Below are 24,392 nucleotides of genomic sequence, written 5' to 3' on the forward strand. Positions count from 1 at the left end.
CCACCTCCTCTGCTTGCTCTGTCTCTGAATGTGGCCCATCTCCACCACAGATGCATGGACATCCTGGAGTTGTCTGAGCGCTTGGACCTGCAGCGGTTCCATTCGCACACCCTCCGCCTCTACCGCGCGGTGTGCGCCCTGGGCAACAACCGCGTGGCGCATGCTCTGTGCAGCCATGTGGACCAGGCGCAGCTGCTGCACGCCCTGGAGGACGCGCACCTGCCCGGCCCTCTGCGTGCAGGCTACTATGACCTCCTCATCAGCATCCACCTCGAAAGTGCCTGCCGCAGCCGCCGCTCCATGCTGTCTGAGTACATCGTGCCCCTCACGCCTGAGACCCGCGCCATCACTCTCTTCCCACCCGGAAAGAGAGCAGATAACGGTCCGCGCCGCCACGGGCTTCCTGGCGTCGGCGTTACCACCTCGCTGCGGCCTCCACACCATTTCTCAGCCCCGTGTTTCGTGGCTGCCCTGCCAGCTGCTCGGGCGGCAGAAGCCCCGGCCCGCCTCAGCCCCAGCATCCCTCTGGAAGCTCTTCGGGACAAAGCACTTAGAATGCTGGGGGAGGCTGTGCGAGATGGTGGGCAGCACGCTCGTGACCCAGTCGGGGGCTCCGTGGAGTTCCAGTTTGTGCCGGTGCTCAAGCTGGTGTCCACCCTGCTGGTAAGGACTTCCTCCTGCTTCCCTCTGTCCCGGTCTCTTCCGCTACCGAACCATCCATACATCCATTCATCCGCCCATACCTGCATACATGCCCCCTCCCAGTTATGCATCCAGCCATCCATGCATCTCTCCATCCATACACCCTTCACCTTCCCACTTATCCTTTTATCATCTACTCATTCACTTTTCCTTCCATCCATTCATCTGTCATCTGTTCACCTTCCTTCCTTTTGTTCAGTCATGTAACCAACCATCATTCATCCGTCCTCCACCCACCTTTCCATCCATCCATCTGTCCATTCAGACATACCCCCATCTGCCTATCCAAAAGTTCATCATCTGTTTATCCTTCCAGTCTCCACCCGATTATCTATTTGTCCACCTCTCCATCCATCCCTGCCTCCATCTATCACCTTTCAATCCAGTTGTCCATTCATCCTTCCATTCATTCATACATCATTTCATTCACCATTTCATCTGTCCATCTATCCACCTACCCATGTATTTATTAATCTATTTTCCCTTCATACATCCAACCATCATCCTCCTTCCACTGTGCATCCATTCATCCACCCGTCCACGGATTCATCCATTCTTCCATCCTCCACCTCCCTATCCGTCAATCCATGCATCTGTCTATCCGTATGTATTAAGTACCCACAAATCCATCCAACCATCTACACCTGTTCATTTACCCACTCGTTCTCATTCTCCATCCTTCTATCCATTCTTTATTTCATGTACTCTTTCACTCACTACCCATGTAATGATTCTTACATATAAACATCCATCCAGTTTTCACACACAAATCTATCCACCCATCCATCTATCCATCCCACCCCAGTACATGGTTATTTGTGCATTTATCTATTTACCTATCCACTCATGTACTTGCTTGTGCATCTATCAAACCATGTATCCACCCAGGTCTCTAAACATCATTTATCCTGTCATCCATCTACCCACCATCTCTACTTCCCCCTTTACCTTCACCTTTCGATCCATTATCCACCCATCCATAGACCTCTCCTTCACACCTCTGCTATTCCCTCTATTCATCCACCCAGTCACCCAGTCCCCCCATTCATTCATCTCTCTCTTTCCCAACTATTTCCCCTTTCATTTGCCCCCTCTCCTTCCATCTCTTAGCACCTCCATTATGTTAACTGAGAGCTGGCATATACTGGGAGCTATGAGGGCCTCTATCAGATGTAGGATGTTTCCTGTCCCAGAGTCACAAACACTCAGGTTTGGGAGAAAGGACATTCACTTGGGACGGGAGAGATGCTCATGTTTGGCTATGTGGTCTGGGCCATGTAGATGGGACACAGGGTATGGATCTGGGGGGATCTTAAGGAAGCTGGATGATGGGACAGGGGGGATGCCATTCCTGTTTGTAGGAGGAATTGTATCCAGTCAATGCAGCGATGAATCTGGCTTGTGCTGGAGAATCAGGTCTGGGGAGTGAGGCTGGGACTTGATTATGGAAGCCTCGCAGGCTGCAGTGACAGAGCCATCATTGTTCCCTAGGTGATGGGCATCTTTGGCGATGAGGATGTGAAACAGATCTTGAAGATGATTGAGCCTGAAGTATTCACTGAGGAAGAAGAGGAAGAGGAGGAGGACGAGGAGGAAGGGGAGGAGGAAGAGGAGGATGAGGAGGAGAAGGAGGAGGACGAGGAGGAGGAGGCACGGGAGAAGGAAGATGAGGAAAAAGAGGAGGAGGAGACAGCAGAGGGGGAAAAAGAGGACCTGGAGGAGGGGCTGCTCCAGATGAAGTTGCCCGAGTCTGTGAAGTTACAGGTGAGCTGGTTCTTCCTGTTTTTCCAGCCTCCATCCCTCTGGGCTGGGTCTGGTGGGGCTGGAGTCAGGACTTTGACCCAAGGCAGTAGGGAGCTGTGGAGGGCATAAAGCAGGGGAGTGCTGCTGGCTTTGAATGAGCTCTCTGGTTTTCTTGTGGGAGGTGAATTAGAGGGATGAGACCATGGAGATGGCCGCCTTGAGGATCCAGGCAGGAGACAGTGGTGGCTCGACCCGAGCAGGGCTGTGGAGTAGGGAGGGAAGGTAAGAATAGTTTCAAGGAAGTCCTCATGGTCTCACCACCATCCCGCCTACTACATGGCTATCATCCCACAGATGTGTAACCTGCTGGAGTATTTCTGTGACCAAGAGCTACAGCACCGTGTGGAATCTCTGGCAGCCTTTGCAGAGCGCTATGTGGACAAGCTCCAGGCCAACCAGAGGGACCGTTACGCCATCCTCATGAAAGCCTTCACCATGACTGCAGCTGAGACAGCCCGACGCACTCGCGAGTTCCGCTCCCCACCCCAGGAGCAGGTCCTCTGACCCCTGACCCTAGCTGGCCTTACTGTTTACCCCTCAACCTCAGCCTCTCCCCTTGCCCTGATCACGGATGATACTCAACCTCTAAATCTGACTTTGACCTCTGACCCTATTGATACACTTATCTGTTACTCTCTTGTGTGTGTGTGTGTGTGTGTGTGTGTGTGTCACTCAGTTGTGTCTGCCTCTGCAACCCCATGGACTGTAGCCTGCTAGGCTCCTCTGTCCATGAAATTCTCTAGACAAGAATACTGGAGTGGGTTGCTGTGTCCTTCTCCAGGGGGATCTTCCCAATTCAGGGATCAAACCCAGGTCTCCCTCATTGCAGACAGATTCTTTACTGTCTGAACCACCAGGAAAGCTCTGTTACTCTCTTACGTCTCTCTGAACCAGATTTCTGAGTCACTGCAGACTGACCCTGACTCCTTTTGAACCTTTAGTTGCCCAGATATTCTTTACTGATTCATGAGCTTAGACAGGAACTCACAGTTGGATATTTGATGCTCAACCTCAGAGTTCCTGCTCTGGGGTCTCTCACTCGAATCTTCGATCTTCCCTAGATCAACATGCTATTGCACTTCAAAACTGCTGAGGATGAGGAAGAATGTCCTCTCCCTGAAGAGGTCCGACAGGATTTGCTCGAATTTCATCAAGACCTGCTGACACACTGTGGTACGAGAGGAGATCAGAGAATCCACCTCCCAGACTTTCTTTTGAGACCTGTCTTGAAGTTTTCCTAAGATTTTCTGATCTGAAATATCTACAGTTCTTGTGAAGTAACTGTTGGTAAAATGAATGACTGAATGAGTGAACACACTAGTGAACAGGTGGATGATGTGGAAGGATGTGTTTCTGTGGGTGTTTGGGTGGATATACATATGGGCTGCCCAGATGGCGCTGTGCTGTGCTTAGACACTGTTGTGTCCGACTCTTTGTGACCCCATGGACTGCAGCCTGCCAGGCTCCTCTGTCCTAGGGGATTCTCCAGGCAAGAATACTGGGTTGGGTTGCCATGCCCTCCTCCAGGGGCTCTTACTATCCCAGGTATCAAACCCAGGTCTCCTGCATTGTAGGTGGATTCTTTACCAACTGAGCCAGCAGGAAAGCCCAAGAATACTGGAGTTACCCCTTATCCCTTCTTCAGGGGATCTTCCTGACCCAGGAATCAAACCAGAGACTCCTGCATTGCAGGTGGATTCTTTACCAGCTGAGCTACCTGGGAAGCCCCAGCCACCAGGTGGCACTAGTGGTAAATAATACACCTGTCAGTGCAGGAGACCAGATTTAATCCTTGGGGTGGGAAGATCCCCTGGAGGAGGAAATGGCAACCCACTCCAGTATTCTTGCCTGGGAAATTCCATGGACAGAGGAGGAGCCTGGTGGGCTACAGTCCATGGGGTTGCAAAGATTCAGACATGACTGAGCGCACGCACACACACGGATGAATGGCTATCAGTTCAGTTCAGTCTCAGTCGTGTCCAACTCTTTGCGACCCTATGGACTAAAACACATCATGCTCCCTGTCTGTCACCAACTCCCAGAGTTTACTCAAACTCGTCACCAACTCCCAGAGTTTACTCAAACTCATGTCCATTGAGTCGGTGATGCCATCCAACCATCTCATCCTTTGTCATTCCCTTCTCCTCTTGCCTTCAATCTTTTCCAGCATCAGGGTTTTTTCAAATGATTCAGTTCTTCGCATCAGGTAGCCAAAGTATCGGAGCTTCAGCTTCAGCATCAGTCCTTCTAGTGAATATTCAGGACTGATTTCCTTTAGGATGGACTGGTTGGATCTCCTTGCAGTCCAAGGGACTCTCAGGAGTCTTCTCCAACACCACAGTTCAAAAGCATCAATTTTTTTGTGCTCAGATTTCTTTATACTCCAACTCTCACATCCATACATGACTACTGGAAAAACCATTGTTTTGACTAGACAGACCTTTGTTGGCAAAGTAATGTCTCTGCTTTTTAATATGCCATCTAGGTTGGTCATAACTTTTCTTCCAAGCAGCAAGTGTCTTTTAATTTCATGGCTGCAGTCACCATCTGCAGTGATTTTGGAGCCCAAAAAGATAAAGTCTGTCACTGTTTCCACTGTTTCCCCATCTATTTGCCATGAAGTGATAGGACCAGATGCCATGATCTTAGTTTTCTGATGAGCTTTAAGCCAACTTTTCTGATGAGTTTTCTGGTGAGCTTTAAGCCAGCTTTTTCACTCTCCTCTTTCACGTTCATCAAGAGGCTCTCTAGTTCTTCTTCACTTTCTGCCAAAAAGATGGTGTCATCTGAGGTTATTGATATTTCTCCCAGAAACCTTGATTCCAGCTTGTGCTTCATCCCAGCCCAGCGTTTCTCATGATGTACTCTGCATGTAAGTTAAATAAGCAAGGTGACAGTATATAGCCTTGACATACTCCTTTCCCAATTTGGAACCAGTCTGTTGTTCCATGTCCAGTTCTAACTGCTGCTGCTTGACTGCATACAGGTTTCTCAAGAGGCAGGTCAGGTGGTCTGGTATTCCCATCTCTCTCAGAATTTTCCACAGTTTATTGTGATCCACACAGTCAAAGGCTTTGGCATAGTCAATAAAGCAGAAGTATGGCAACCCACTCCAGTACTCTTGCCTGGAAAATCCCATGGACAGAGGAGTCTGGTAGGCTGCAGTCCATGGGGTCGCTAAGAGTCGGACATGACTGGGCGACTTCACTTTCACTTTTCACTTTCATGCATTGGAGAAGGAAATGGCAACCCACTCCAGTGTTCTTGCCTGGAGAATCCCAGGGACGGGGGAGCCTGGTGGGCTGCCATCAATGGGGTCGCACAGAGTTGGACACGACTGAAGCGACTTAGCAGCAACAGCAGCAGATGTTTTCCTGGAACTCTCTTGCTTTTTCGATGATCCAACGGATGTTAGCAATTTGATCTTTGGTTCCTCTGCCTTTTCTAAATCCAGCTTGTACATCTGTAAGTTCATGGTTCACGTACTGTTGAAGCCTGGCTTGGAGAATTTTGGGCATTATTTTACTAGCGTGTGCGATGAGTGCAATTGTGCGGTAGTTTGAGCATTCTTTGGCATTGCCTTTCTCTGGGATTGGAATGAAAACTGACCTTTTCCAGGCCTGCGGCCACTGCTGAGTTTTCCAAATTTGCTGGTATATAAGTGAATGGACAAGTGTGTGAATTGATGGAGAGAAGAATAGCTGAATAAAGGAGTGAGTAAAGAGATGGCTGACTGGTTGGATGAACAAAAAGAAAGATGGCTTGAAGGATGGTTGGCTGATCTCTATTGTTTCTCATAAGAAGTCAGCTGATCATCTTACTGAGATTGTTTTTGTATGTGATGACTCATTTTTATCTGGCTGGCTTTCAATATTTCTCTTTGCTTTGGCCTCTAAGCAGTTTGAGTAAGATGTATGTAGGTGTGGAACTCATTGAATTTATCCCATTTGAGGTTGCTGAGTTTCTTACATGTGTAGATTAATATTTTTCGTCAAATTTCAGACTTTGGGGCCATTATTTTTCTAAATAGTCTTCTGTCCCATTCTCATCGCTTCTTCTAGGACTCCCATTATGCATACATTGTTATACTTGATGGTATACCATGGGTCTCTGTGGCTCTGTCAATTTTTCTTCATTCTTTTATTAAGGCTGGATAACCTCTTGTTGTTCTATGAATCAAGTTCATTGATTCTTTCTCCTTCTATCTCAAATATGCTGTTGCGCCACTCTAATTTTTATATTTCAGTTATTGTACTTTGTCACTTCAGCTTCTATATGGTTATTTTTGTATCTATTTCTTTTTATTATTATTATTGGCTGTGTTGGGTCTTCATTGCAGCGAGTAGGGGCTACTCTCTAGTTGCAGTGTGGAGGCTTCTCTTATTTCACAGGCTCTAGGGCTCGTGGGCTCAGCAGTTGCAGCCCATGGGCCCTAGAGTGTGGCTCAGTAGTTGTGGCCCTTGGGCTCAGTTGCCTTGAAACATGTGGGATCTTACCGGACTAGGGATCGAACCTAAGACACTTGCATTGGCAGGTGAATTCTTAACCACTGGACCACCAGGAAACTCCTGCCTCTTTATCTTGAGTCTCTATTTGATGAGTCACTGTCGTCATACTTCTCTTTAATACTTTAGACATGGTTTCCTTTAGTTCTTTGAAGATACTTGCAATAGTTGATTTAAAAGATTAACAATCCAAAGAATGAATAAGTGAACAAATAGATGAACATATAAAGAAATAAATGAAAAACCCCATGAACACACACACATGAGTGAGAAATGAATGCGTGAATACGTGAATGAATAAAGAAGTAAATGATTCAGCAGATTAATAAGCAAGCAGATGAATGACATGCCTTCCCTTCTTGTCTACCTCCAGGAATTCAACTGGCGGGGGACGAGGAGGAACCAGAGGAAGAAGCCACCCTGGGCAGTCGCCTGATGAGCCTGTTGGAGAAGGTGCGGCTGGTGAAGAAGAAGGAGGAGAAATCGGAGGAGGAATCACCTGCCGAGGAGCGCAAACCCCGTGAGCATTGGGGCCACCAGGGAAAGACAGGAGTGGGCCAGGCAGCCCTGTGTTTAGGGAGCTTCTGGGTACAAGACAGGCCTCAGGAATGGCACGAGGGATGGGTAAGTGGTATTAATGAGAGAGGAGGAGCGGAGAGGGGGGTGAGAGAGGAGGCCTGCTGGAGGTGTGGCCCAAACGCGGGTGCTGCGCAGTGTGTGTGTTGAAATAGTGTGGCACAGGACTGCCAGAGGGGAGCCACACCTCCAACCTAGGACTGGGGGCAACTCCTGCACCACTGTGGTTTCCAAGGCTTTTCGTTGTTTTTCTTTTATTTCATGGTGAAACAATTACTGTGCTGAGGGATAGGAAAACAGTCATGATAAATGTTGGGCTAGTAGGTCATTATACAAACTATGTATTAGCACCATATAACAAGGACAGAGTCCCTGACATTGCTACAGAGTTTATTCTATAACATTTCATAAATTATTGGACCAATTCTGGGCCAGGCACTATTGTTAGAGCTGGGGAATATATTGCTTCATGGCAAATATAAGGGGGAAAAGTGGAAGCAGTGATAGATTTTATTTTCTTAGGCCCCAGATCACTGTGGATGGTGACTGCAGCCATGAAATTAAAAGACGCTTGCTCCTTGGAAGGAAAGCGATGACAAACCTAGATAGCATATTAAAAAGCAGAGACATCACTTTGCCAACAAAAGTCTATATAGTCAAAGTTATGATTTTTCCAGTAGTCATGTATGGTTGATTCACAGAGTTGATTCACAAACAAGGCTGAGCACCAAAGAATCGATGCTTTTGAATTGTGGTGCTGGAAAAGATTCTTGAGAGTCTCTTGGACTGCAAAAAAATCAAACCAGTTAATCCTGAAGGAAATCAACCCTGAATATTCATTGGAAGGACGGTTGCTGAAGCTGAAGCTCCAATACTTTGGCCACTTGGTGTGGAGAACTGACTCACTGGAAAAGACTCTGATGCTGGGAAAGATTGAGGGCAGGAGGAGAAAAGGGCAGCAGAGGATGAGGTGGTTAGATAGCATCACTGACTGAATGGGCATGAATTTTAGCAGAGTCTGGCCGGCTACAGCCCATGGGGTCACAGAGAGGTGGACACGACTGAGCGACTAAACACAGCAAACTCCCTGGAAGACAGGGGAGGACAGAGGAACCTGGCATGCTACAGTCCGTGGGGTCACAAAAAGTCAGACACAGCTTAGTGACAAACAACAACAAAGAGTCAAAGTCTCTACCTTGAAGGAGTTTAGAATATTACAAAAGAGATATATATGCACACACCATAATGTCAAATGACCATAGATGCTAATAAGAAAAATGAAGTTGAGTAGGGGAGAAAGAGGGACAAAGATGGAAAGGTTAGAATGGGGGCAGAAGATGCAAAGATTTGGGAGAAGATAGTTGGTACAGAAAGAATAGCTGGTGCAAAGGCCCTGAGGCAGGAACATCCTTGGTGCATTTAGAGGCCAGCATGGCTGGAGCCAAGTGAGCAGGAGAGGCGCTGAATATGAAGTCTGACGTGATGGGTCCAGAGTGCATAGAGCAGATGGACGGAGGGTAGGACATGTCACAGGTCATCATTCAGTGCCAGTGCAAGAAGGTTTCTCCTAACTCTGAGACATGGGAAACATCTATCTTCTTTCCCAGAAATCCTGGGAAGAAAAAGTGCTGGGAGAGAAAGAGAGACAGAGAGAGACGTGAATGCTGGATGTAAGGGAAGAAAGTCCCGGGGAAATCACCAGGGAAAGAAAACAGTTCATTTTTGACATTATTTTCAAATGCCACCAATGTCCTCACAGTTTCTCTTTGTGTCTGTTGTCTCCCATGAAGAAAAACTGGCTGCTTTTGTCTTTTTTTGGCCACATCTTGTGGCACTTGGGAGCTTAGTTCTCTGCCTAGGGATCAAACCCCATACTTCTTGCATTGGAAGCACAGAATCTTAACTGCTGGACCACCAGGGAAGTCCCAAAATTGCCTGCATTTTTACAGAACAGGGGCTTCCCTGATAGCTCAGCTGGTAAAGAATCTGCCTGCAATGCAGGAGACCTGGGTTCAGTCCCTGGGTTGGGAAGATCCCCTGGAAAAGGAAAGGCTACCCACTCCAGTATTCTGGCCCGGAAAATTCCATGGACCGTATAGTCCATGGGGTGGCAAAGAGTCGGACACGACTGAGGGACTTTCACTTCACTCTACAGAACTAATGGAACCATTTGTGCTTTTAAAGATGCTCCTAATAGCAGCGCTCTAGTACTTTGTATCTGGTGGTACCCATTCTTTTTCCTCTTGAAAAGGGGCCTCTTGTGGTCTGGGTATAGGAAGAAGATGACAAAGAGACTCTTAGGGCCATAGAACAGAGTCTGCCAGCATCTGCCCAGTCCTGGCAGGGGTAGCAACTGAGAAGCCCTTTGGCAAGAAAGGCTCCTCTTGCATTGTTCTGGCTCACAGCCCTGTCCTGGAAGCCCGTTCAGACCCTGTGTCCCTTCCCAGAGTCGCTGCAAGAGCTGGTGTCCCACACGGTGGTGCGTTGGGCCCAAGAGGACTTCGTGCAGAGCCCGGAGCTGGTCCGCGCCATGTTCAGCCTCCTGCACCGGCAGTACGATGGGCTCGGGGAGCTGCTGCGCGCCCTGCCCCGGGCCTACACCATCTCCCCCTCCTCCGTGGAGGACACCATGAGCCTGCTCGAGTGCCTCGGCCAGATCCGCTCACTGCTCATCGTGCAGATGGGCCCCCAGGAGGAGAACCTCATGATCCAGAGCATCGGGTGAGGCCCCCGCCCTTCCCCTACTGAGCCTCTCCCCTTCCCTGTTGAAGCCCCTCCCCTCCCCGCTGAAGCCCCGCCCCTCCTCTGCTGAGTCCTGTCGTTCCCCTACTGAGCCACTCCCCTCCTATGCTGAGCCCCGCCCCTCCTCTGACTCAGCTTGTCTTCGCGGGAAGGGACCGGAGCCCTCTGGGCTCCAGCTTGTCCCCGCCTCACGTCCTCTGGTTGCAGTAACGTGCCTGTCCCCACTTTTGCCCAATCCTAGAGGTGGTGTGCTCCTCCCAGCTGCTAGACTGTCTCCCCTTACCTCTCCACTCACTCCTGGGGAGCCTCTCCTACTTGCCTGTGACTCTTGGCACAAGATTTGCACCCTTTGAGCTTCCATTTCTTTATCTGTAAACTAAGAAAAAGCCACACCTATCTCTCGGAGTCGTGGTGTGGCTTCAGTGAGCTGGTGTGTTTTTGTGTAGTCGCTAAGTTGTATCCCACTCTTTGGCAACCCCATGGACTGTATCCGACTCTTTTGCAACCCCATGGACTGTAGCCCAATCCCATCTGTCCATGGGATTGCCTCGTTGTCCCAGGCAAGAATCTTGGAGTGGGTTGCCATTTCCTTCTCCAAGGGATCTTCCCGACCCAGGGATCAAACCCACATCTCCTGCTTGGCGGGTGGATTCTTTACCACTGAGCCACCTGGGAAGCCCAATAGCAATAATAATAGGTTTGAGCACTCACTCAATGTCAAGTGTGCCTCGTTCATTCACTCAGCAAGCATCTGTTGAGCACCTACTATATGCCAGGCCCTTTCTAGGCATTTGGCAATACAACATGCCACAAGCTAAAGATGTCTGCCCCAGGGGAGCCCACCCTGGATCTTTGCCTGGTTTTCTTGTCTGTGAAACAGGGATAATTATAGTTCCTGCCTTCCAGAGTGGACATGAGGCTTGGATGAGTTCAGATCAGTAAAGGGGGCGGTGCTGGGCACAAACTAGGAGTTCAGTAAATGTGAACTCTTACCACAGTCGTGGTGATGGCTCCCCCAAGGGTCTGGGGGCTCTTCATGGTCTTGACCCCATGCACTTGGCCTGTCCACAGGAACATCATGAACAACAAAGTCTTCTACCAACACCCGAACCTGATGAGGGCACTGGGTATGCACGAGACAGTCATGGAGGTCATGGTGAACGTCCTTGGGGGCGGTGAATCCAAGGTAAGGGGGCTGTGTGGGCCAGGGAGCTCAGGGGAGGGGGCCAAGGCGGGCAGGCACTGACCACTGGCCCACCCTGCCCACCCAGGAGATCCGCTTCCCCAAGATGGTGACAAGCTGCTGCCGCTTCCTCTGCTACTTCTGCCGCATCAGCCGGCAGAACCAGCGCTCCATGTTCGACCACCTGAGCTACCTGCTGGAGAACAGCGGCATCGGCCTGGGTGAGCAGCCCTGAGCCCACTCCTGGCAGTCCATCCAGGCCGGGCCCCACCCTCCGCGGGCTCACTCAGTCATTCAACAAATGTGCGTGTGTGGATGCTAAGTCACTTCAGTCGTGTCCGACTCTTTGTGACCCCATGGACGGTAGCCCGTCAGGCCCCTTTGTCCATGGGATTCTCCAGGAAAGAATACTAGAGTGGGTTGCTATGCCCTCCTCCAGGGGATCCTCCTAACCCAGGGATCGAACCCACGTTTCTTATGTCTCCTGCATTGGCAGGCAGGTTCTTTACCACTAACGCCACCTGGGGAACTCAACCCACCCCAAATCTGGCCCTGTAATGAGTAGCGCTGGGGACACCCAGACAGCCCTGGGCCTGGCCCTCATGGGGCTCACAGTGGAGTGGGGAAGACAAACCCATCCTGGACCGAGACAGCTTGGACTGCTCAGGCCTGGGATGGGGAAGCACGGGTCAGAGGAAGCAAATGACCCAGGCTGGGAAAGAGGTGGTCAAGGAAGTCTTCTTGGAGGAGGTGAGATAAACAAAAGTAAGACAGTCAGCCAGGCACCTCTAATGAGCATTCTCACTGCCTCTCACCCCCACAGGCATGCAGGGCTCCACTCCCCTGGATGTGGCTGCTGCCTCTGTCATCGACAACAACGAGCTGGCCTTGGCATTGCAGGAGCAGGATCTGGAGAAGGTATGGAGGGAAGAGGCCTGGCCCGTACCTGACCTCTTGGGGCGCCTGCTGATTTGGGATACACTCTAGGGATGCTGTTGTGCAGGGTCCAGAACTGAATCACGAGGGGAATAATCTCAGGGAAGGAACAGGACCTAGTCACTCAGTCATGGTGTGTGTGTGTGCTTAGTTGTTCGGTTGTGTCTGATTCTTTGTGACCCCAGGGCTGAGTGAAAATCCACGCCCCACCTCCCCAGCCTTGTGGCCTTGGCACGTTTCTTGGCCGTCTGTGCTCCCTGCTTCTGTGTGTAGCAGTGAAGAGCAAGGGCTATGGAGTTCAGCAACTTAGGTTCAACTCTCCACACTGCCCCCCTTTGCTATATGGCTTTGGACTAGTGACTTAATTCTCCAGGCTTCCATCTCGTCATCTGTAGAATGAATATAATGGAAACAGTTTCATGTAGTTGTTCTGAAGATTAAATGAGTTAACCCACAAAAGCATTTACAAAACAGTACACACTCTCTGACAGTTAAATAATTTATTTAACAAATGTGTATTGAGCACCTATTATGTGTCAAGACTGGTCCAAGGCAGTAGGGGTATGACAGTGATTGAGACGGTCAAAAATCCTTGTCCTTGTGAAGCTGACATTCTAGTTGGGAAGATGGAAAATAAACACGATGAATAAGTAAAATATATGGTGTATTAGGGTGTAGTAGGAGCTGCGGGAAATGCGTGTTCGATCCCTGGGTCGGGAAGATCCCCTGGAGGAGGAAATGGCAACTCACTTCTAGTAATCTTGTTAGGATGATTCCATGGACAGAGAAGCCTGGTGGGCTTCAGTCCATGGGGTCGTGAAGAGTCCGACACAACTGAAGTGACTGAGCTCGCACACATGCATGGTGTATTAGCTAGGGACAAGTTCAAGGAGGAAAAAAACAAGAGAGAAATATCAAGAGTCAGAAGGGTGTGCCCAAATTTAGACAAGAATGGTCACAGAAAGCCTCAGTGAGAAAGTGGTAGTCAGGTAAAGTTCTGAAGGAGACAGGGGCCATACGGACATGGAGGGGGAAGGAGAGCATTCCAAGCTGGGAAGGAGCCAGTGCAAGGGCCCTGGGGCAGGAGTGAACTCAGCAAGTTTGATAAACAGCAAAGAGACTAGTGTGGTTGTAGCAGAGGGACACAGGGTGAGTGCTCAGAGGTGAGGGCAGGAGGTGACAAGGGCAGGCTATATGGAGGGTCTTTGGGCATGGCCCTAAGAGAGATGGCATCACAGTATTTGCAGGGTCCCTCTGACTGTGTAGGGAACAGACTGGGGGTTGAAGGGAACAGTGAGCCCGGGAGAAGGTGGCTGTGATGGTCCAGGGGGGAGATCGATGGTGGAAGATGAGGCTTATTGGCTGAGGGATCCAGAGACAGTCGGATTGCAGAGGTCCCGGGGCAGACAGGGACTTGTGCCTTGGGGAGGAAGGTGGTGTGGGTCGAGCCCCTGGCTGAGCCTCCCTCTACACTTAGGTGGTGTCCTACCTGGCTGGCTGTGGCCTCCAAAGCTGCCCCATGCTCCTGGCCAAAGGGTACCCAGACATCGGCTGGAACCCCTGTGGTGGCGAGCGCTACCTGGACTTCCTGCGCTTCGCTGTCTTCGTCAATGGTGAGGCGGGCGGTGGTGGTAACGGTAACAGGGCAGGAGGCTGGGGGGCGTCACGGGTCAAACCTCGCTCGGGTGTGGTCCATATTCTAAGCCACAGGCCTGGCCTGGGCAGGGGTGCCTCCTAGTGGGCATAGGGCAGGGTCCAGAGGTCAACGGGGGCCTGGAGTTCACCCTCGAGGTGCCAGGTTGAGGGCTGCCCAGGGAGGAACCCTGGGCAGTGGCTCAAGAGGCCTCCTGACTCTATGCCAACAGGCGAGAGCGTGGAGGAGAACGCCAATGTGGTGGTGCGGCTGCTGATCCGCAAGCCTGAGTGCTTTGGGCCTGCCCTGCGGGGTGAGGGCGGCTCGGGGCTGCTGGCCACCATCGAAGAGGCCATCCGCATCTCCGAGGACCCTGCGCGGGACGGCCCAGGCGTCCGTAGGGACCGGCGGCGCGAGCAGTGAGTCTCCCGACCTCTCCTCGACGGAACAAACCACCCTCCCCAAGCCCCTTGATGCCGCCCCTTCCTCACATCACCTCCTTCCCTTGCAGCTTCGGGGAGGAGCCCCCCGAAGAAAACCGGGTGCACCTGGGACACGCCATCATGTCGTTCTACGCTGCCTTGATTGACCTGCTGGGACGCTGCGCGCCAGAGATGCATGTGAGACCTGAAGCCCGGGCTGGGGCGCAGGGCATGGCCAACCTTGAACCTCTTCTTTCAGACATTCAGAGACATTGATTCAGCTCTTGCTGTGTGGGTGGTCCTGGGCCAGGCAACGCTGAGGCACACCAATAACAAAGAGAGCCTGTGGCCCCACTCTCATGGACCTCCCAGTCCAGTGGGGGAGACCAGGCAATGAGAGCCGGGGTTGTCAGGGCTGCAGGCGAACAGCGCAGGCAGGAGTCAGGGCTGGAAATTCTAGCATTCACTCAGGGGACGGGGTCCTACTTATGTGCCAGTGGGTCAGGAAGGGATGGAATGACCAAATGGGGTGTGGGGTGCCCGATGACATGCCCACCTCCCCTCTCCAGCTAATTCAAGCCGGCAAGGGTGAGGCCCTGCGGATCCGTGCCATCCTGCGCTCCCTTGTGCCCCTGGACGACCTCGTGGGCATCATCAGCCTCCCGCTGCAGATCCCCACCCTGGGCAAAGGTGCGGAGGGGCGGGACTCAGCAAAGGACTGATGCTGGGGAGGAAGCAGAGGGGCCCCAAGGGCAGCCCTAATCCCAGTCTCCTTGCCCACAGATGGGGCTCTGGTGCAACCAAAGATGTCAGCATCCTTTGTGCCCGACCACAAGGCGTCGATGGTGCTCTTCCTGGACCGGGTATATGGTATTGAGAACCAGGACTTCCTGCTGCATGTGCTGGACGTGGGGTTCCTGCCCGACATGCGGGCGGCTGCCTCGCTGGACACGGTGAGTATCCTGGCCACCCTCCCAGCCTCCACGGTTGAGATGGGTCATGGGAACGCCTGCAGAACAGTCTAATCTGGATAATGAGGGTTCATTAATTGACTCCTGGACTTTTGTATATGTTTGAAATTTTCTTAGTCCAAAGTAGTAAGGGTAATAGAGACTGGGAGGAGCAGGTTTGGGGCGAAGATCAGAGGCCCGGGTGGTTGAGTTGCCAGGGCAACCCCAGGAGCATGCACAGGGACCTGATGTCCCCACCCTGCGCCCCAGGCCACTTTCAGCACGACGGAGATGGCGCTGGCGCTGAACCGCTACCTGTGCCTGGCGGTGCTGCCGCTCATCACCAAGTGTGCGCCCCTGTTTGCGGGAACGGAGCATCGCGCCATCATGGTGGACTCCATGCTTCACACGGTGTACCGCCTGTCACGCGGCCGCTCGCTCACCAAGGCACAGCGCGACGTCATCGAGGAATGCTTGATGGCGCTCTGCAGGTGGGGCGGGCCCCGGGTGGGCGGGGCTACGAGCGAGGCGGGCCTTGGGGAGAGATAACCCCGTCCTGTGCGTTGTCCCCGCAGGTACATCCGCCCGTCCATGCTGCAGCACCTGCTGCGGCGCCTGGTGTTCGACGTGCCCATCCTTAACGAGTTCGCCAAGATGCCGCTCAAGGTGAGGGCAAGCCCTCTTCAGCTTGCGTATTTCCATGCTCCACCCACCGCCTTGCTCTGTGCTCTGACTATGGAACTTTTTAGTATCACATCGCCTGGGCCGCTTAACCTGCAAACGTTCGGGCAGCAGGCCTCATAGAAACTTCTTTAATATTCTTATGTGCATACTGGGATTCCCAGGTCGTTCACTTTGCTTCATTGGTGCCTCTAGCACTCCCTAATTAGAGTTTAATTCGCCCAACAGTGAGCCAGCCCCCCCTTAATTAGCATATATTTGTGTGGGGCGCACCGATTTTCCTAATCAGTATGCTTATTCGCCTGCTTAGACCACCAGCCTTCCGCTATTCAAATGAGAACATTTATTTGAATCTACAGTACCACAGCTATCCTGCATATTTGCACACTGTCTTGTCTATTATTTTTTCATTTGCATGCTTCTTTGCCTAAGGAGATACCCCCAACTCACATATCTTAACTATTTTGCACAACACATTTAAATCACCCCATTTTAAATTTACATATCGGATGGTAGAGGCTCTCTCCCCAGTTACCATATGTTTGCATGGAGTACTGAATATGTTTCTACTTGCCATGTTAATTCACATAAGGACAGATCACTTCATCCTTATGCCCATTTGCACACAACCCTTCCCATGGATTAATATCCGCATGCTTATTTGCGTAAAGCAACACCAGGAAAATCCAGGTTTGATTTAATGCCCATCCTGATTCTGAATAAGAGTGCCAAATTTACATAATAAACTGTCCAGGATCACTTCCCAATATGCATACCATTCTCATATTAGCATGTCATTTGCATGATCTACACCTCCTTCATAACTTAAAATCAGTGGCACTCTGGGCTTCCCTAGGCCTTCATTTGTCTTCCTGTTTATGTCCCCCTCATTCATGTGTCCCCCTCTTGCTCCCACCCAGCTCCTCACCAACCACTATGAGCGCTGTTGGAAGTACTACTGCCTCCCCACAGGTTGGGCCAACTTTGGGGTCACCTCGGAGGAAGAGCTGCACCTCACTCGTAAACTCTTCTGGGGCATCTTTGACTCGCTGGCCCATAAGGTCTGAGCACCCAGGGCTCCTGAAAGAAACCTGTTTGGAGGGCTTGGGATCTGAAGTCAGGGACCCAAAATGAAATTCCCAGTTTGGGGGTTCAGGGAGGGAAGCAGTTCTGCAGGTCTGGATCTAGGAGGATCTATGAGTTGGGTCTCTGGTTTGAATATCATGGAAGAGGGGATGGGGGACTCTAGTTTGGGGGCTTGGAGAGTATTAATTAGGGGTGCTTTGAGAGTCCAGGTGGGTCTGAGGTTTGAGTTTTAGAGTGAGACCATACTTCAGGTCTGAGGGCTTGAGAAAGAGGATTGATTATTGGAGGGGTGAATTTGAAGTCCTGGGTCCCCAGAATTGGAAGGCTCAGCCAGGCTTGCAGTGACCCACCCCGACCCCTCACATTCCACAGAAATATGATCAAGAGTTGTACCGCATGGCTATGCCCTGCCTGTGTGCCATCGCAGGGGCCCTGCCCCCAGACTACGTGGATGCCTCATACTCATCCAAGGCTGAGAAAAAGGCCACGGTGGATGCTGAAGGCAACTTTGATCCTCGGCCTGTGGAGACCCTCAAGTGAGGCCCTCAGGCAGTGGGGGGCTGGGGGAAGGAGGTTTCAGAGATGGAAGAAAGGGCCAGATCCAACATCTGCTGACCCCATCCCCCCAATAGTGTGATCATCCCAGAGAAACTGGACTCCTTCATTAACAAGTTTGCCGAGTACACACACGAGAAGTGGGCCTTCGACAAGGTCGGCATCAGGGGCCTCCCCTCCCCAGGAATTCCCCACGCTTGCCCACCTTCCTCAAGACCCCAGCTTTCCCCCAGACCCAGATCCTCCTAGAGGGCCCCAGATTTCCCTGAGACCCATAACTCCTCCTGGAGCCCTCAACCCCTCCAGGGCTCCCCTTCAGTGTTCCCCAGGCTGGTGTCCACCCCTCATCCTGCTCCCACCCTCAACTCCATAGTGACACTGTCCCCACCTGTCCCATCTCATCCTTCAGATCCAGAACAACTGGTCCTATGGGGAGAACATAGATGAGGAACTCAAGACCCATCCCATGCTGAGGCCCTACAAGACCTTTTCAGAGAAGGTGACCAAACCTTGGGGCCCAAAGTTGGGGGTCCAAGATTGGGGGTTTCGAGGATGCAGCTTCATAGGTTTGGATCTAGCTGGATCTGTGGATTCGAGTTCCTCACCCATGGACTTCTGTTGTTCAGCCGCTCATTTGCGTCCAGCTCTTTGGGACCCTGTGAACTGCAGCATGCCAGGCTTCCCTGTCCTTCACTATCTCAAACTTGCCCAAACTCATGGCCATTGAATCAATGATGCCATCCAACCATCTCATCCTCTGTAGCCCCGTTCTCCTCCTATCCTCAATCTTTCCCAGCATCAGGGTCTTTTCTAATAAGTCGGCTCCATGGACTTTGCCTTCTGGCAAACCTGACTGCCTCCCGTTGATCACAGACTCCTGGTGTCCCTTCTTTTAGAAACAGTCAGAGGGACTAGGTTTGATTCCTTGACCATACAACTTAACTTCTCTGAGTCTCATGTGTAGAATGGGATAATGAGAGCTTGTTTGGGAGCCTGTGTTACAGGGTAGGTAAGAGACTTGGTTTTGAATTCGGACTGGACCACTTAGACATATTGTCAGGGTTTTCCCCTTCTTGGGACCCTGGAGGCCAATGAGGCTGAGCTAGGAGGTCCTACCTCCCCCTCCCTCTCACCCCATTCCACTAACTCCACTCCCTCCTGTGCACCCCAGGACAAAGAGATTTACCGCTGGCCCATAAAGGAGTCCTTGAAGGCCATGATTGCCTGGGAATGGACGATAGAGAAGGCCAGGGAGGGTGAGGAGGAGAAGACGGAGAAGAAGAAAACCCGGAAGATATCCCAAAGCGCCCAGGTGGAGGCGGGGCTGGGCCAGGGGTGGGGTCATGACGGGGTGGAGAGTGGCTGGGGCTGGGCAGGGGATGGGGTCATGACGGGGTGGAGAGCGGCTAGGAGAAGGGGCGGGGCTAGGAGGGGTGGGGCCAGGTAGGATGTGGGGTTGAAAGAGGGAAAAGGGCCAAGGGAAGGAAGTGGGGTCAGCGGTAGCGGGGAGGCCAGGAGCTGGGTTCCAGCTAAGAGAGCTGGAGCCTGAAAAACTGCAAAGGGCAGAAGAGCAGAGGGTGGCTTAGAGGCAGGCCTTTAGGAAAGGTCGCAGAGGAGGGGATGAATTGGGTTGGGGCCTGGGCTTCCTGTGAACCAATCAAGCCCCCCCTCCCCTGTCACCCCAGACCTATGATGCAAGAGAAGGCTACAACCCGCAACCCCCCGATCTCAGTGGAGTTACCCTGTCTCGGGAGCTGCAAGTGAGTCTTCTGGCCCTTTATTTGGGAACATGGAGGTGTCTGTGGCTAGAGGAGAACATCCTCTGAATGTGGGCCTTGACCCCTTTGCATCCACTCCTAGGCCATGGCAGAACAACTGGCGGAAAATTACCACAACACATGGGGACGCAAAAAGAAGCAAGAACTGGAAGCCAAGGGTGAGGGCGCCCACCCCATCCCCGCACAGACTCCCCTTCTCCGCAGTTCCCCTAGTCACAGGCTCCGGAGTCCTAAGGGCCTGGGTTAGAGTTGTGTGACTTTGAACGATTGCTTTCACGCCCATTGAACCTTTCTTTCTGTGTCTCTCAGTTCAGTTCGGTCGCTCAGTCGTGTCCAACTCTTCGCAACCCCATGGACTGCAGCACACCAGGCTTCTCTATCCATCACCAACTGCCAGACCTTACTCAAACTCATGTCCATTGAGTTGGTGATGCCATCCAACCATCTCATCCTCTGTAGTCCCCTTCTCCTCTTTCCTTCAACCTTTCCCAGTATCAGGGTCTTTTCTGATGAGTCAGTTCTTCACATCAGGTGGCCATCACATCAGTACTGGAGTTCCAGCTTCAGCATCAGTCCTTCCGATGAATACTCAGGACTGATTTCTTTTAGGATGGACTGGTTGGATCTCCTTGCAGTCCAAGGGACTCTCAAGAGTCTTGTCCAACACCACAGTTCAAAAGCATCAATTCTTCAGCGCTCAGCTTTCTTTATAGTCCAACTCTCACATCCATACATGACTACTGGAAAAAACATAGCTTTGACTAGATGGACCTTTGTTGGCAAAGTAATGTCTCTGCTTTTTAATATGCTGTCTAGGTTTGTCATAGCTTTTTTTCCAAGGAACAAGCGTTTTTTAATTTCATGGCTGCAGTCACCATCTGCAGTGATTTTGGAGCCCCCCAAAATAAAGTCTGTCACTGTTTCCATTGTTTCCCCATCTATTTGCCATGAAGTGATAGGACCGGATACCATGATCTGAGTTTTCTGAATGTTGAGTTTTAAGCCAGCTTTTTCTGCGTCTCTACAGTGAGGATAATCACAGTGTTTACTCCTGTAGGGCTGTGGGGAGGCTGTGGGGAGCATCTGAAAGCAATGTTAGGTATGCACACTTTCACCTTCAGGAACCACGTCAAGGAGAGATCTGGGTTCCCCCTCCTACCAACTCCCCTTATTTCTGGTCTTCGCTGTCCCAGGTGGTGGGACCCATCCCCTGCTGGTTCCCTACGACACGCTCACGGCCAAGGAGAAGGCACGAGATCGGGAGAAGGCCCAGGAGCTGTTGAAGTTCCTGCAGATGAACGGCTACGCGGTCACCAGGCAAGAGGGCTGGAAGCCGGTCGGGGAGCGGTAGGGATTACGCGCGGACCCCAGCATAAACTGGGAGAGGCAAATCGTAAATAGCGGAGGCGGAGCCAGAGAGAGGAAGCTGATAGGGTGGGACTGGGGCGGGATCAGAAGGGTGTGGCCTGTGGGCGGAGGCAGGGCCAGAGGGGAGGAGTCTAAGAAGGGTGGGGCCTGAAAAACGAAGGTGGGTCCTGGAGGAGTCCAGGGGAAACTGGGAAGAGGCGGGAAATACCGTTGATCTGGGTCTGAGCTGACCCCTCGCTCCGCCTGCACGCAGAGGTCTTAAGGACATGGAACTGGACACGTCCTCCATTGAGAAACGGTTCGCCTTCGGCTTCCTGCAGCAGTTGCTGCGCTGGATGGACATATCTCAGGAGTTTATCGCCCACCTGGGTACGAAGAATTCCCTCCCTGTGCCCGCCTTGGCTGCAGTTTCATCCAAGGACTCAGTTCATGCATTTCTGTCCCTGTCCCCGCGCCCTCCCCGTTTAGTCATTGAGCTAGACATTGTTCTAGGGATTGAGAATAGGACGATGAACAAGATAAAGATCCCCGTCCTCAGCAACTTACATTCCCGTGGTGGATACATTCCCGCGATGGATTCAGACAATTAACGTTGGAGATAACGTGATCACTTAGTGTGTTAGAAAGTGATTAGTGTTATGGGGAGAGGAATACACTAGAGCCAGGTAAAGAGGGCTGGGAGTGTGGGCCGGTTGTAATTGTAAATAGAATGTTCCAGGAAGCTAGGGAGAGCGCTACTTGGTCATCTGGGGAGAGTAAATTAGGCAGAGCATCAGCCCGTGCAGAGGTTGCAGATGTATTAGGAGGTCTGTGTGGCTGAAGCAGAGTGGGGTGGGTGGGGTGGTGGGGAGAATGAGGGGAAATGGGGTCAGAACGGTGACAGACAGATGACACCAGGCTTTGCGCCGTGGTTAGGACTGTGGCTTGTTCCTCTGAGTGAGATGGTGCCCTGCGAGCAGTCTAAGCAGGAGAGGACCCTGGTCTGCCTTGGGTGTTCACAGGCTCCCTCTGACTGCCTGTGGGGGGTCAGAAGCAAAAGAGAATTAGAACTGGGAGATTCTGGGCCTAGTTTGAAGGCTGAGGCTGTTGAGATGTCTTGCAGATGCCTCTTATATGTCACTAAGAGTCACAAGTGGGGCCCCTGTAATCCCAGCTTCCCCCAGAGAGCCACCCCGGAACCCCCAAATTCCCTTCAGCTAAGTGAAAGGCCCAGCAGGATTCACTCACACATCTCACCCCAAATCACATGCGAGTGGGATCCCTGTACTGCACACCCTCCTGGAAATTCCCTTTCCTCCCAAACCTCACTTTCCTCATCTGTGAAATGGGGATTCTGTTCACTGTAACCAGCAGTGGTTCTGTCCCTTATTTGCTAAGTGACCTGAAGTAAGCTGTTGCACCTCAGTTTCCTCATCTGTAAAATGGGGTCAAAGGACCAGCCAGGCCTCCCATGTTGGGAGGAGATTTTACAAGGACTTTTCTCACAGTGTCAGAGACATAGCAAGTGTTTAGTAATTAAGCGTTATTTTATTATTATTTTAGTAGTAGTATTTTAATAATATGAATTATTATTATCACTATGATGATGATGATTGAAACGGATTTCTACTTTAAAGTTAAATCTAGGGGACTTCCCTGGCAGTCTAGTGGTTAAGATTCCATGCTTCCAGTGTTTAAGTTTAATCCTGGTCAGGGAACTACGATGCCACCTGCCATGCACTGCAGCCAAAAAAAGGCTAAATTTAGCTTTTAAAATTCCCACCCCCTCACCTATCACAAATTCTTTTCTTCCTGTCTACACTGACTTCTTTTTCCATTCATTCATTCCATATTTATTCAGTGCCAGGTGAGGAGGGGGAATGGCCTTACCCCATTCCAGTTTGTCCTTCTCTCCATTTTCAGCATCAGGAAGGGATTGATCAAGGATTTGGGATCAGATGAAAACAGGGAAGAGAGGTTTACCTCAAAGCCGACAGCAGTGACTTCATACCAGGAGCTTATCTCCTGTCATACTGTCAGTCTGCCCCATCAGAAAACCCTGAGTTCCCTAGACTTGAAGCCACCATGACCCCTATTTGCCTTCCCCCACCAGAGGCCGTGGTCAGCAGTGGACGAGTGGAAAAGTCCCCTCACGAACAGGAGATTAAATTTTTTGCTAAGGTGAGAGGTGGCCACAGAAGCTGAAGGAGGCTGGGGACTGGTGGGCTTTCCTCGCCCTCCACCCAGTCCCCTTTATCTCTTCCCCATGCCCCCAGATCCTGCTCCCTTTGATCAACCAGTACTTCACCAACCACTGCCTCTATTTCCTGTCCACCCCAGCCAAAGTGCTGGGCAGCGGTGGCCACGCCTCCAACAAGGAGAAGGAAATGATCACCAGGTGCGCCCCCCCCCCCGCCCCGGGACTTCTGACTCAGACCCCTGACCTCATGGCGTTGTAATCCTGGGTCCTTTTGTCCCAGCCTTGGACTTTAAAGGCTCTGTCCTGGGTGCTGGGCACTGATCAGTCTACCTGCAGAGGTGATTGAAGGGCTATGGTGACAAACTGTCCCGGTATGCCCCCCAGGACACGGGACTTTCAGGCAGACTGGGATGAACCAGTCATCCTATCAGAAAGGCAGATCAGCCTCCCCACGCCCAGCATCCCCGTTACTGCTTGCGACTCTCTAGCTGGTTCATCTCTCTGCCCCTCCCCATCCCTCTGTCTCCTCCATTTTCTCCCCCATCATCCTTTCTCCTCCTGGCTCTGTCCCTCCCTCCCTGTCTTCCCTGTCTCGCCTCCTCTAATTGTGTCCCCTGCTTGTCCTCGCTCCCCATTTCCCCCGTCCTGTTCCTTTCTCTTTCTTCAGCCTCTTCTGCAAGCTTGCGGCTCTTGTCCGTCACCGAGTCTCTCTCTTTGGTGAGTAGGTCTGCTCCTCAAGCCCTTCTCCCCAATCTTCCCTCTCTTCGCCTCTTCAAAACCTCACCCTGAAGAGATATGGCCCAGATTCATGCCTTAATCTGAACAACCTTCACTGTTCTTCCTCTGGACTTGGACATGGAGTGGGTAGTCCTGGGGATGGGACAGTGACTGGGAGAGTCCTGGGTTCTGCCACCTTGGAGTTCCCAGACTCCTCACCAGACAGTGATGGCCCAGAGGTCAGGGCTGGGGTCCGGGAGGGTCCGGCAGAGGGGTCACAGGATGAGGAAAGGACAGGGGCGTATGGAGTGGGGGCGGGGTGGGTGGAGAGAGATGAGTTGAGGTGGGTGAAGAGGGAGGTGCTGTCGTCATAACCCTTCCTTCACCCAGGCCCACCTTGCTCCCCCAGGCACGGATGCCCCAGCTGTGGTCAACTGTCTTCACATCCTGGCACGCTCCCTGGATGCCAGGTGGGGCCATGGGTCACAGTGCCCACTCCCATTCTACCCCTGCCCCCCGCCGCCCCCAGCCCCTGTTCTCCTGGACTCTCTGCAGTCTCGAATCTCAGATTGCAGA

At 51.8% G+C, this 24,392-nt stretch overlaps 1 protein-coding gene across 4 annotated transcripts in view; it reads left to right on the top strand.

Moving 5' to 3' along the window:
* RYR1 (ryanodine receptor 1) overlaps positions 1–24,392 on the top strand; it is a 126,705-nt gene that overhangs the window by 41,302 nt on the left and 61,011 nt on the right. For all 4 annotated transcript variants that reach the window (XM_018062343.1, XM_018062344.1, XM_018062345.1 and 1 more), the window contains exons 34-62: positions 51–663; positions 2,194–2,466; positions 2,800–3,000; positions 3,567–3,678; positions 7,384–7,530; positions 10,034–10,307; positions 11,400–11,514; positions 11,600–11,732; positions 12,335–12,429; positions 13,925–14,060; positions 14,313–14,499; positions 14,592–14,700; positions 15,072–15,192; positions 15,286–15,455; positions 15,723–15,943; positions 16,028–16,118; positions 17,054–17,194; positions 17,592–17,755; positions 17,852–17,930; positions 18,184–18,273; positions 18,946–19,086; positions 19,460–19,534; positions 19,635–19,710; positions 20,746–20,869; positions 21,174–21,289; positions 23,013–23,080; positions 23,176–23,297; positions 23,767–23,816; positions 24,226–24,286. In XM_018062343.1, the coding sequence (XP_017917832.1) occupies positions 51–663; positions 2,194–2,466; positions 2,800–3,000; positions 3,567–3,678; positions 7,384–7,530; positions 10,034–10,307; positions 11,400–11,514; positions 11,600–11,732; positions 12,335–12,429; positions 13,925–14,060; positions 14,313–14,499; positions 14,592–14,700; positions 15,072–15,192; positions 15,286–15,455; positions 15,723–15,943; positions 16,028–16,118; positions 17,054–17,194; positions 17,592–17,755; positions 17,852–17,930; positions 18,184–18,273; positions 18,946–19,086; positions 19,460–19,534; positions 19,635–19,710; positions 20,746–20,869; positions 21,174–21,289; positions 23,013–23,080; positions 23,176–23,297; positions 23,767–23,816; positions 24,226–24,286 (4,305 nt within the window). The remainder of the gene's footprint in view (positions 1–50; positions 664–2,193; positions 2,467–2,799; positions 3,001–3,566; positions 3,679–7,383; positions 7,531–10,033; positions 10,308–11,399; positions 11,515–11,599; positions 11,733–12,334; positions 12,430–13,924; positions 14,061–14,312; positions 14,500–14,591; positions 14,701–15,071; positions 15,193–15,285; positions 15,456–15,722; positions 15,944–16,027; positions 16,119–17,053; positions 17,195–17,591; positions 17,756–17,851; positions 17,931–18,183; positions 18,274–18,945; positions 19,087–19,459; positions 19,535–19,634; positions 19,711–20,745; positions 20,870–21,173; positions 21,290–23,012; positions 23,081–23,175; positions 23,298–23,766; positions 23,817–24,225; positions 24,287–24,392) is intronic.

This window comes from Capra hircus, chromosome 18, assembly GCF_001704415.2.
Source record: "Capra hircus breed San Clemente chromosome 18, ASM170441v1, whole genome shotgun sequence".
Taxonomy (NCBI): Eukaryota; Metazoa; Chordata; class Mammalia; order Artiodactyla; family Bovidae; genus Capra; species Capra hircus.